Source organism: Fundulus heteroclitus, chromosome 16 (assembly GCF_011125445.2).
Source record: "Fundulus heteroclitus isolate FHET01 chromosome 16, MU-UCD_Fhet_4.1, whole genome shotgun sequence".
Taxonomy (NCBI): domain Eukaryota; kingdom Metazoa; phylum Chordata; class Actinopteri; order Cyprinodontiformes; family Fundulidae; genus Fundulus; species Fundulus heteroclitus.
Window position 1 is genome coordinate 2,860,382 of NC_046376.1, and position 13,401 is coordinate 2,873,782.

Here is a 13,401-nt window from a genome sequence, read left to right on the forward strand (position 1 = left end):
TGAGCGCCACCCAGTGGCCATAGAGGGAACTCAGACTAAGAGACTTTTTCCAAGTTAAATTCAGATGTTCCTAAGCTCTTTATTTAGGGGTCTCATTTAATTCTATTTATTCACTTCTAACACTGACACTGTGACTCCAGCCTAACGCAGGTTTTCTTTCACTGCCCTTAACTTGTCAATCAGATGTTTGGACAGAGAAAACATTAAAACAAAACATTTTCTTTCTCATTTTCTAAGCAATAAGGAGAAACCAGATGCTAAAACAATAAAAATAAAATAAAATAAATCATTGCTAAGCTTTAAAAGTTTTGCGTGTAATTTAGATTCTATATTAAATGCTGAACTTTGCAGCATGTGCAATGATCCTAGAATAAACTAGATCCATTTATAACACCTAGTTAGATATTGTACAGTTGATTCGAATTAGAGCCAAAGTCTTTAGACTTAACTTTTTAAATATAAGTTAAAGAGAGTTCTGAGTTCCTATCAGTGGCACTGCATATAAGGAAATATATGATTATATTCTGAATCTCTGAGGATTTGTTTTAGAATTCAGCAACAAAAACTTATTTACCATTGAGGCTTTTGTGTCTCCAAGACCAGCCTGTAGTCTAAGCAACTTTCCACGACAGAGATCATCAGCATGGCAGTGGAAATTATTTCTGTATTCTACTTAGCGTGAATATCAGCCATGAAGTTTTATTCCCCTTCAGGAGAACAGAACTGGGCTTTGCACAGAACCCTGAGGAACACCATTAATGACTCTGGTGAATGTGGAGGAAATCTTTCTGTTGTTTAATGAATGTTTTATGTGTTTAAACCTGACACTTGTCCAGGAGCAGAACCCTGAAAGTTTGCTCTGTAAAAAGGGACCTAAAAGTAAGTAAAATTTTCTGTGCATTTGTGTTTGATTTGATGATCTGCCAATGGAATCAGTATTTTTTACCCCTAAAATAAGATAATTAGATAAACTGCACTTGATGTATAATGATGGAGATTAGTTGTTCCTATTTAAGTGCAAGAATCTTATTCTATTGGCAGATAATATTATTTATCTGCTCAAATCAAGGACAAATACACTAATTTCAAGAACATTTGACTTACTTTTAGTTCCCTTTTTGCAGCGTGAGTCCAGAAAGCAGAGACTGTTTTCTTCTGACTCCATGTCCATGACATCTGTAGAATTTCTCTGCTCAGGGTGGCAGCGTGTTGAAGTAGCTCTGTCACATTGATTGAGATTTTTTTCTCAATCATGACTCGTTGAATCGAATGGCTTGGTGCAACGTTCGCTTTAAGAAGAGTTACTAGCAGTACTTCGGGTCCCTGTCTCTCTGGTAGAGAAACAATGGCACTTCTTTACACTTGCTGCCTCCAAGACTCGTCTAAAGTCAATATCAGCGGCGTACACCAATTTGCCAAAATGAAGTAAAACAAAGACTAGTAAGGTAAAGCTAATGTATACAACGGACTGTTTGCTGTACTTCTGTCCCAGTAACCCTCAATAACACACCTCGTAACTACATTTCAACAATGCACTTGTTTATGTTTGAAAAAGCTAATGTCATCATCCAAGCTTGCAATGCGCTGCAAACCAAAGGGGCTCCGTTTGTTTAGTGATACTTTTAATTTCTGTCTTAAGTTAAGTTAAGCATCATATAAATGGTTCTATTTTTGATGACTCCTGAGCAATCTTATCTGCAAATTAATTTCCTTTAATTCCTGTATGTGCTGGTACCCACACAAATGAAACAATAATACCCATCATTTGAATCTTATACAATACTTGCTGCATTTCAATCTAAAATGTATTCATCTACTTTCGGAAAATTATTTCATATACTGATTAGTGATGAACTTGAATCTGAACAGATAATTGCTCTTGATGGTCTCAATTCCTCTATCCATTACAATGCTAACAATATTGCCAGCATCTCTGCAGTATATGCATCATTTATTTTTTATCTACTTTTATGACATTGAATTCGGGAACATAAAAAGCAATACATAGCATCATCCTAAGCTCTGGATGCATCTGTATATATTTGAATGTAACCATAATGACTATGGTTGTATCAGTTTATGTTTAAGCTAACCTTTTTTCTTTTTCAACCATGTAAAATCTGCTGTAAAGAATTGGGAGGGATTACTGGTAATGGTACCGATGGGCTAGGGCTGGACGATAATTCAGTAATGATGTATATCGATCGATAGACGTGTGGTTCAATAGAAAAAAAGGATGAATAGAAAGTTCAATAGAATAACAGTTTTCCTTCCCTTTACATTCTAGCCAATCATGTAGGTTAATACTGCAGTCGCTACATCCTCCCAACCAATCACAACGCAGATCACACCTCCGTCACAATCAAAGAGCTCAGAGCACGTGTTTTTCTTTTTTAAGACTTAAAGTTGGTTAGATAAAGGGTTGTGTGTGAATTTAGCATTCTTGATTTAAAAATAGGTCATTAAACAGCAGCAGAAAATTGCCAGGGTTGCACTTAAAATATATAATTTTAATTTGTTGATAATTATGAAAATCGATCAACATGACTTCTATTTAATCAACATACTTTTTTTCTATATCATCCAGCTCTATATTGGACTACAGTTAATTTGATCTAATTTAAATTCTTTTGTTTTTTTGTTGCACGTTCCATTTAAACCTCCTGTTCGTCTCCTCAGCTTCTCAGCACGGCTGCAAAGTTTCTCTTGTTGGAGGATCTTGTCCATAAACATTATATAAGATTATATGTATCTTATATTATGTTTATTATATCATATATTATATTATATATCTTATATTATGTCTTTGATCTTGACCATGACCCTGTAAACTTATCTGGACTCTTATTTTGAAGGCTCGCTTCCTGTTGTCAACCGCCAGTAAAATTCTAAAAGAAGAAGAAGAAGCCGCTTCCTGTTTGTTCGGCAACCTTCGGCTTGTGTTCGGCTGTCGGCGTAGATCAAAATGACCAAGCTGCAGCTGCTGAGCGCCTACCTGACGGAGCGGCTCACCGCGGTGGTGAAGGAGGTTCTGGACGTGGTGGAGGACACGGTGGCCCAGTACCGGGAGGAGACGGCCAGAACCAGGCGGGAGAACGAGAGCCTGCGGAGGCAGCTGCGGGACATCCTGCTGCTGGAGGCCGAGAGCGAGTGGCTGGGTGAGGCTCGCTCCAAACCCCGCCGGGAAACCCCTCATTTTAAACCAACATGCGCTTTTAGGGTTAAATATCGGCTGAATGTCATTTATAAAATATGTTCTATGCAGAATAGAGCTGTCTTTAATATCCGGCTTCAGCTGAAAGAGCCATTTCTGTCGCTATATTAACACAGAAGGCACTTTTTCAGGTTTTATTGTGATTTCCTCTTCCCCCTGAAGCCTATTTTGGAGAATCAGCTGATGTTGTTTTTCATTAGCAAAGTGACAGATTGTGGTTTCCAGCTTAGTGCGACACAGGCCGAATGACTGCTTTAATGCTGCTGGGACTAAATTACTCACACTGAACACATTTATTAGTTTATGTTTACATATAAACACACTATTCTGTTTTTGAGCAAACTGTGAGGGAAGTTCAACCTGAGTATGTGCTGCTAAATATGCTGAGCAGGCAGAGCACTGATGGATGCAGCTCCATCATTATAATATTATCAAAACGTTAATTTAATATATAAAGTAAAACGGTTGTAGATTAATTTCTGAGTGATGGACTTAATGTGTTTGTTGAATGATTAATTTGTTGCTAAATGGAAACCCAGATTCCCAGAGAAGTACAACATTACATCAGAGCAGTAACAGAAGTATTTGACACAGCCAGGTTCTGTTCTTTCAGAATTGTCAATTTTAATAGAAATACTTATCATAAATCTATATAAATCTCCCTTTTTGAATCTAATTGAAATAAGCTTTTCAATGAGGTTGTAGTTTATGAAGTCGTGTTTTCAGGGAACTTGATCGGTCATGATGACATTATGACCGCAGACACTGGTGAGACGTCTTGGCTGCTTGTGTTGTTAATTCCTTCTGAACCTGATAGGTTAAAGGTTAAAATTATTTCACTGGAGCTTCACATGAAAGCCAGTCAGCTCCACCATGGACGAGTTTAAACATTAATTTGTAATCTGCTACTTGATATAGAAACAAGTAGGTCTACAGTAGTGCTGGGCGGTGTACCGGCTCATACCGCATACCGGTGTGTGTTTTTATATAAATGTATTACATACTGTAATACCAGTGGGTGTCATGTGAGTTAGAGCGCAGCAGCCTGAGCGCTGAAGAAGGGGAGATGATGAAAACGCTGATATGTTTTACTTCAGCCAAACAGCATTTCCTGGTACTGATGCTCAGAGCCAGGCTAGCAGCAGCTGCTCCTCCCTCCTCAGCACCAGCTGACTGAGGCTCTGGTCGCAGCGTGGAGCCTTTCCCATGCCTGCTGTTCATTGTCTAAGTGACGACTGGCTGTGGCGTCATCGTCTGCACGGCTTCCCCCGACGCTGCAGAGCTGCTGGCAGCGGCACAGGAGGCACCGGAGGCCTGGAGGCCTTCGCAGCAGAGATGAGTGGAGACGACACTTTGGTCACTGAGCCACTGGTAAGCAACGTTATCACAGTCACAATCAGAAATATTCACACCCTTCACCTCAAAAGACAGGATGCTGATGTAGATGAGATATAATGACAATAAATTAGATTGTTAAACACCAACAGAAACATTTATTGGTGCATTTCTGAGTTAATGTGACAAACAAAACGTGGAGATCAGATGAAAAATGTAACTTTTCACATACGGGCAGAATTATTCAACCAGCAGCTGCAGTTCTTTAGCTGTTTAACAAACTGATGAGCTTCATTGGGATCTTTGTTCCTTCTTCTCATGCAGAACACGCTTCTGATGTTAGCAAAATATACCAAATGCTGCGTCATTCATTTTCTGTGTTTATTTTAGGTTTTATTCAACCCATAAAGACAGAATCACGCGTTTAGACACAACTTTGATAAATTCTTAAAAACGTTTTCTGTCGTGGGGGTTAAATATTTTAGACTGCAACTGTATGACTTGTCATGATGTGAGATTTAACTTTCTAATTTAAGCTCAGCGCACTAACGGTGTCGTTTTCACAGAGGCAGGTGTGAAAGATGGCCGCATACAGCGCACAGCTGGAGTCTGTAAGAAACTGGCTTCCTTTCCATAGGAGGTGAAACGGGATGATCTGGGTGTTCCAAAGTACACACTCACACCTGAGACTCCCACCAGGTGATCACGTCACACCTGAGACTCCCACCAGGTGATCACGTCACACCTGAGACTCCCACCAGGTGATCACGTCCACACCTGAGACACCCACCAGGTGATCACGCTCACACCTGAGACTCCCACCAGGTGATCACGTCACACCTGAGACTCCCACCAGGTGATCACGCTCACACCTGAGACTCCCACCAGGTGATCACGTCACATGGTGATACAAAGAATACCTGAGCAGGAGAGTGTCAGGTTCTGATTGGCTGCTTGGTCCTCAGCTGGGAAGCTATGGGTGTCCTGGAGGTGTGTGGATGTTTTATCTTTATGCTCTTATTTTTTTTACAGCTATTTAAACACATTTTCTGATCTGCAGTGGATGCAGTTGTTTAATTTAATTGTTATGGAAATAACAATAATCTCTCTGTCTGTCAGGTGTGGATGCCTCGTCTGCAGAGCGGTGTGTCAGCGTACGTCTGATCAACACCACCGTTCCTGCTGAGGAAGACAGCAATGCTGAACTAACCAAACATTCTAGCCTACTAGAACCAGAAATACCCAGATGACCTGCTCGATATCACCTCTATCCTTGACCCGCGATGCAGAACCACCGACACAAAGTCAGAAAAGGTGGAACCCTTCATGTCCAGAGGATCAGCAGCAGGGCTTGTTGCTCCATCTGCAGACAAAAGGAAGAAGATCTGCAGCTCTTCAAAAAGCACAGCAGCAGCAGCGTGGTTGGCAGCGGGGGACACTGAGGAGGAAACCGTCTAGATGGAGCTGAGACCAGAGGTGGACACTGATCCTGATCCTTTGGGTCGGTGGAGATCCCATCAGGCGGATGTCCGCCTCAGTAATCATGTGAACCTATCTGCAGTGCTCCGTCTGAGAGTTCAGCCCTGATGCAAACACCGACCGTCCTGCAGAGCTGCAGTCAGACCAGATGCTGTGGACCGCTGAGTTTTCCTGGTTTAAAATCTGTCATGGCTGAGATGCTTTATGAAGCTTGTCCATAAATGAAATGTGTGAATATTGTTTCTATGCTACAGGATAATCCTGTAAGCCACGCTGCACTTTTATGGTTCGATGCTAGAACACTGCCTGGCCAACAGCATTACTAATGCAACTAGCATACTCTTAGTTTACTATTTCTTTGTTTAAATGTGTGTTCTAATATAACTTCATCCTGAAGCAAAGTCAATATGATCTGTGGACATTTAGTTGTTTTCAGCCTAAGCTGCTTTTATATTTTAAATACTAGAATACTGGTTGAGCTTGAAGTAATTTATTAATGCAAGTTGCACCTTTTCTTTTCTTTTTGTTTGAATATTATTTCTAGATGTTGCTTTAATGAATGTTCAGTGGATAAAGAAGTCTACACGCAGCAGCTCCAGATGTGTTTTCAAGCTGTAAAACATGCAGAATAAAGGGTTCTGGATTTTAACTGTGACGTTTCCTTCCCTTCATTAGAATTACGAGTTAAACCTGTTTGTGAACAGCAGCAATTTGTGGAGTCATGCAAACAAACCTGTATTAATACTAATGTCAACAGTAATGTTTTTCTACAATATTCAAACTGTAAGACAATTTACTGCAGTAATTATTGTCTGAATTATTAGAAAATTAGGTTAAAAAAATACTATTAAATACCGTGAAACCGGCATCATTTTGAAAAACACCTTAATATACATCTATGGTCATACCGCCCAGCACTAGTATGCAGTAGATATTAAACACGGTTAATTTGCAAGCTGTCATGCTGGTGCCATAAATCACAACATCGTCTGCATACATTTCAACGTTAGAAAATACCGGTGGAACCATAAAACCATAATCAGCAGGGACCCGAGACTACATCCTTGTGGAACGCCTGCAGATGGCTTCATGGCAGCAGAAAACCTTTGACTGGTCGGACAAATAGGATTCCTGCCGTTCAGGTGTCTACAAAGAAATGCCTAAAGTACTGCTTAGTGAAAAGGACTTAATGGCAGATTGTGTTGAATGATTTCTTTTAGCTCCAACAAGCAAACATCTATTAACAGAAATGGGATTGTCTGTAAACTGCAGTGAGGGCTGGTCATAATGTTCTGCCTGATGGTTTAACATGAACGTATTAACCGGGGTTTCTCTTTCAGGCTCGGGTCAGGCTGCTCTGGGTCTGGAGCCTCCAGAGCATCATCCCAGTGACTTGAAGCCCAGAACCCTCATAGAGGAGCCAGACTCCACCCTGACTCAGTCCAGACCTCCACCGGCGTCTGTGCACCTTCTACCAGCTCAGAAGGACTTACCTTCAGCACCGATCCAGCTTCCAGGAGACAAGAGGCCTGCAGAACTCTGGGATCAGACGCCAAAGTCCGAGTCGCTGCAGGAAGCCTTCAGGAGGACGTCTCACCTGGCCGTCAATCCTTCGGGGATCCAGGCAGATGCTCCGGCTCCTCCGCAGGTCAAAGCTGAACCCGAGGAAGGGAGCAAAGCCGAGAGTCCAGCCGAGTCCAAGACGGCGAGCGTCCAGGTAGCCACACCTGAAGAAGAGCCGCCGTCTGCGGCCGCAGGTCAGCACGATGCTCCCAGAACCAGGACGTCCTCCCAGGAGACGCAGCCGCCTGATGACGGCGCCGGGTTTATCCCCGAGCTGGTGCACCGCTGCCCGCGCTGCGCCGAGGCCTTCAGCCACCTCGCCGGGCTTCGCCTCCACCTGGAGCAGAAGAGGAAGACCTACGCCTGCGAGTGGTGCTGCAAGTCCTTCACTCAGTCGGCCGACCTGCGGCGCCACCTGCGCACGCACACCGGCGAGCGGCCGCACCGCTGCAACTTCTGCTGCAAGAGCTTCAGCCAGCGAGGAAACCTGCGGCGCCACCTGCGCATCCACACCGGCGAGCGTCCGTACAGCTGCCCGTTCTGCTGCCGCACCTTCACCGACGGAGACACCATGAAGAAGCACAAGCGCACGCACTCAGGCGAGAAACCGTACCGCTGCGCTCGCTGCGCCAAGACCTTCACCAGCGCCGGCGGCCTGCAGCTGCACCTCAGGAAGGACCTGTGCTTGGTGGCGAGCTCCTGACCGGACCAGTCTACCGGACCAGTCAGTCCGTCGGGACTTGATGGACCCATGAGACTTTAACGCTTGGAGCAATACCAGACCAAAGCTTCGCTCTCATCCTCAGAAGCAGAACCTTGCTTGTCTCAACCCTAAGCTGATCATAAGGTGTGAAAACGATACTTTGGGTTTAATCAGAACCGGTAGAAGTCCGGTTCTGGCTGCTCAGACAGACGTCAGCGAGGATCGCTCTGACCTCGCAGAAACCAAACCGCTGCATAACACCGGGCGGAACCGGAGAGCCCGGCCCAAGGTTCTGCCGTCTCCAGGTTTCAGGGTGCAGAAGAAGGATGCAGCAGACGCCTGGTTTGATTTGTCCTGTCTGGGCTTCTGTAGCAGCAGAGATGCTCGTGAGCAGCTCAGTTCTCCAGTGTTAGTCTGATGGTTTGTGACGAAGCTGAAAACTCTTCCTCCTCCTGCTGCTGCACAGCTTCTGCTGAGGTTTTCCTCTGCAGGACCCAATCATCATCCTCCGGCTGCTGGACATCAGTTGATCTGCTGGTGGACTCTGAAACCTGCATGAGTTTCTCCTGATCCTCCTGCAGCTCAGTGACCTGGAAATGTTGCTAGAACCTGATGCCATCTCACCCTGCAGCGCTTTCTGTCCACTTCCTGCAGGTAGAAGCATCTTCCCTCAGGCTGGAGATATTCAAGATGTTCTAATGGAGATGTTTGCAGATGTTCTAATGGAGATGTTTGCAGATGTTCTAATGGAGATGTTTGCAGATGTTCTCCGGACTGCATGGTTGCCTGCAGCAGGTGAGACGACGCGTTTTCTGATGAGTTTGATCTTCTACATCCCAGCTGAACTCCAGCCTCCTCCACAGTGATTGGTTAAAGAGGCTGAACATAAAGGACTCTGGTTGCTGAAGCATCATCTCACCAGTCTGTAGACAAGTCTAGCTTTTCAATCTGAGAAATGTAGTCATTGCTGAGATGAATGTTCTGCTGCTTCTGTGTCCGGCGGCTCAAAAAAATCCCATGAAATGAATTCATCTGCAGCGTTTCTGTCATTATTGCAGTTCTGAGCTGGACAAGGGCTTCAGCTTATCTTCTACCAAACCTGTAGGAGGACATTCAGGGAGGTAGAAACATCACTGTGCTGACCGGGGGGGAGTTTGGCTCCAAGCAGGAAAATCTAAGTTAGCATGATCTGCAATAAAGCAACCGGGGGAACGGATGAGTTTTCCTGGGTCTCATGGAGGTTGGGACGAGTAACGTTTAACCAACGTTCCTGTTTTAGTTGAATAAAACGATTAAAACTGCTTTAATCTGGTGAAATGTGTTGACTTCATTGCTTTGGATCAAACTGGTTATCAGTGTCGGTTCTGGCCTGTTAAACTTTCTGGAGATGCTCCAGAAAGATCTGGACCGTCGCAGCCCAGTTCGAGTCTGACTCCAGGACACAGCCGCTCCTGATCATCACAAACAGGAGTTTGTTGAGCTTCTGGGACTCTAACTGGACCTGTGAGTTCTGGTCCGATCCTCTCAGCAACTAACCTTCAGGGTGGTTCTGCTACATCACAGCAGATGGACCTCATGCCCACTGTAAGCACGAGGAGCGAGTATCTCCTCCAGATCCTGACCCAGCATCTCTGAGGTCCGATCTGGTGGACCAGAGATGTTCTGCTGGGTTTGGGCCAGGGGAGCATGGAGGCCAGTCAACGTCATTCAGGAACTGCCTGCAGACATTATGACGGAGCAGGAGGAACCCAGAACCCACTGGACCAGTGAAGGTTCTAGCAGGGGGTCAGGGTTTCCTCCTGATGTAAGCTGCATCTACTCGGTTCTAACGCTGCCGCTCCCTGGGAGCTGAGGGACGGCTTCAAAGCAGACGACACATTTCTTCGTTCTCTAAAGGCAGTAGGTGCCATCGTTTATCCTCCACAGGTCTGGGTCCCTCCATGGAGACCCACTGCCAGACCGATCCTGCTGAGGTTGCAGTTTTATCTGAAGCTCGTTTCTGTAACAAGACGATTCAAAGTGCTGAACATGAACGGAAAACCCCCCAGAGGAAAGTGGAATAACAAGAGGCAGGTCAATACATTGGAATACAAGCCTAATCCTAATCTGAGATATGTTTACATGCACAATTTCATGATCGGATTAGAATTTAGTCGGATTAATTAATCGGACCGTACCGTTTTTATGGGCTCACAATTAATCTGATCATAATGAACCTGGCTTTACTCAGAATAGAACCACTGACATGCCCAGTTATCAAATTCCCCTCAAAAAACACAGAAGAACTTCCGTCTTTGCTAGACTACAAAAATAGTAAACAAAGCAGTTTTATACGAGTTTCTTTGTGTTCTGAGCGCTCAGGCGGGACTAGCACGATGTTCTAATTACAGGTGAAATGTCACTGAGCAACAATTTTGAGCTATTTAATTGTTTCGAACAGAACGGTTGTATCAGGAGCTCCAACAGTTTTACTTCCCCATGTGTTTCCGTCACTCAACGACGCGGAAATAGGTTTACATCGGGCGCACTCAGGTCAGTTTGCCACATTCAGAATAACTTGAGCCTGACAAGCGTTCATATGAATGTTGATCAGATTATCAATCTGCATAAACCACCATTTTATTCGGATTGAAATTTCATTCTGATTGAGTTTAATGCGATCACAATATTCCGGTTAGCTTGTTTACATCACGCTTTTTTTATTCGGATCGGCCCTTTTTTCCGATTACTTTTGTCCATGTAAACGTAGCTAATGTTTCAAAAACATGGAGGATGGAGTCAGATCCGGCCTACAGCCTTCTGGACATCAACTACAAAAACACGAGTTGGACAAACGGCTGAAGCTCTCATGACACCAACAGAACATAAGAAGGTGTGTAAATTCATAGAGACTTTCTAGTTCAAACAGTAACCGGCCCAGTTGTTTGTTATTGTCCTAAACAGAGTTAACATACCGGTGATTATTTAGTTTTAATTTTTTGTTTTTGGCTTCATTTTGTTTTAACTGAAAATGGTGTCCACACATTACATGCAAAATAAATGACGTACAAATCCATAAATGATCAGTTTAATTTTCAAGGTTAACATGTTTATATATTATATATCATCACAGCTGCCGATTTTATCGCTTCCTTTGATTTAAAACTTTGCTGTTCCACTGTTCCTCCATCTATCGGATCTTATTTGTTGTAGACAACAAACATGGAGATGTACCACGCTGTTGGTCATCCATGTGGCTCTGCACCATATGGATGACCAACAAATCATCTGTGAAAGGATAAATGGTGCTACTTGCAAGTGTGCACACTCGTCTCTCCGGACTTTTTCGTGGATTTCCGTGAGGTGGGAGATGCTGACATGTCATGTCACGCAAAGGATTGAGGGATTCCTTAACGCCACTAGGGACATCATGAGGTTCCTATGCTAAAGGAGCTATGAGAGGAAGCATTCAGGCTCCTTTTCCTACCTCCTTTCTCACTGACTGCTCTATTCAGACACTGATCATGGTGACCGCTTACGCACTTATTCTTTGGCTAAAGAGTCCTTATTCAATAGAGGTATCTAGATAGAGCCTTGGACTCCTGAAGTCCTATAATTCAGATTTCTCAGTTATTCTTGCTCTGCTTTTTGGAGATGGCAGTTATCTGGCATATCGAGAAATTTGGGAAATCTGGGCAGCTGTTCTGGGCATGATGAGGCTGTGTGAAGGGATAAGCTGTGCAGTCAACGCTAAAGACTAAAATGCTGTGTGAGCAAAACCACAAGCTGGACACGATCTTTGCACAATATCGTAGGCCAGTTGCGGTCTGAACTCACTCACATATATCTTGGAAAAGTTGGAAGCTTGGCTTCGGCGAAAAGAACATCAATTTGGCTGATCTGCCTTAAAAGACTTTAAGGCAGATAGAAAAGTTCCACAGTCAGCCTGCGCCAAAACAATTTATCTGAACTGGCCCCCCGATGCCGGCCTTGGAAGGCTGGTAGTCTCAAACTCTCCTGGATGTTAAATAAGACACTCTAACCCCGCTAACCGCCCTTTCCACGACATCTGTGACCTGGAACAGTGCTCTGCTGAACAGGCTAATAAACACACCATCAATGGCTAATGGCTGGTGAGGGGTGGGGGGCTACTGGACAGTCATGGGTTTATTGCTGACACACACACGAACATGGCCATAAATGCACCCCCCCCTGACACACCGCCTCCACTGTGCTCACTTGGGTGGACTGTACTGTGACGAACCCAGTTCAGTCCTTAAGTACTGCTACGGTCGACCTCCATTACCTTGTTTAGTAGCTCTGCTGTTTGTTCAAAACTTGTAATAGAGAACAGAGAAAACTGGACAGCTTAAAAAATGACTTAAACCGAACATAAAGATCTCTCCACAGCTCCTGGAGAATCTCCATCCTTCCGTGTGATGCGCCTCAGCTGCTGTTCTGTGTTCTGTCTGCAGGGGGCGGTGTGGCGCCGCCGGAAAACACACCCATTCATCTAAAGGCAGAGTTGCATTTCAAATTTATTGTTGCATCGGCCAGAAAACAGCAGATAGAAATGTAAGAACATCTGTAAACACGAGATCAGACCCAAAGGTACGTTCCTACATTCAGTCGTGCAGAAAAAGGAACAAGAACACCAAACAGCAGAACCCTGAAGGTTTATCACCAGAATAGAAAACAGGCAGGAGAACAGAGATAGACAGCAGGATATCAACATATTGCATCATGCAGCAATCAGGAAGAACCACTTGGATTAATTAACATCATCATCATCGGCAGCAGGAGGAGCTGCAAAGTTTCAGTCCGATTGAGAACAGCAAAAATGATGCAGGAAACACAGATTAAATTAAGATGTGTCACAGATTAAATTATACTTAAACTAAGAATATAAATTAAGAACTTTAGAGCAAAACAGAAGGAAATTCAGATTCAATCAAGAGTAAATTTAGATAAAACCAGGAAAACAATCATATTATATTAGGAGGCGGCTCAGATTAAGAGATTAAATTAGTGCAAACGTGTTCAGATTGAACAGCAGCTGCTTCGTCACTTTCTGGCTCCTCATCTTCAGGCACTGCTGAGAAAGTCCTCTCAGCTTTTCCAGATTCAA

General features: G+C 43.9%; 1 protein-coding gene and 1 long non-coding RNA gene across 2 annotated transcripts; both read left to right on the forward strand.

Moving 5' to 3' along the window:
* Positions 1–2,852: 2,852 nt before the first annotated feature.
* LOC105917964 (zinc finger protein 32) lies at positions 2,853–9,606 on the forward strand. Its single transcript, XM_012852924.3, has 2 exons — positions 2,853–3,158; positions 7,369–9,606. The coding sequence occupies exons 1-2, from the start codon at positions 2,966–2,968 to the stop codon at positions 8,292–8,294; spliced, it is 1,119 nt and encodes a 372-aa protein (XP_012708378.2). The 5' UTR covers positions 2,853–2,965; the 3' UTR covers positions 8,295–9,606.
* LOC110366929 lies at positions 4,595–6,677 on the forward strand. Its single transcript, XR_002427097.2, has 2 exons — positions 4,595–5,539; positions 5,669–6,677. It is a non-coding gene; the product is annotated as an uncharacterized LOC110366929 (long non-coding RNA).
* Positions 9,607–13,401: the final 3,795 nt, after the last annotated feature.

Bases quoted from the DNA above. Each gene is read 5' to 3' on its own strand.
- LOC105917964 (XM_012852924.3), top strand. From the start codon at position 2,966: ATGACCAAGCTGCAGCTGCTGAGCGCCTACCTGACGGAGCGGCTCACC. The intron at 3,159-7,368 runs GTGAGGCTCGCT...TTTCTCTTTCAG, and splicing joins GGCCGAGAGCGAGTGGCTGG to GCTCGGGTCAGGCTGCTCTG.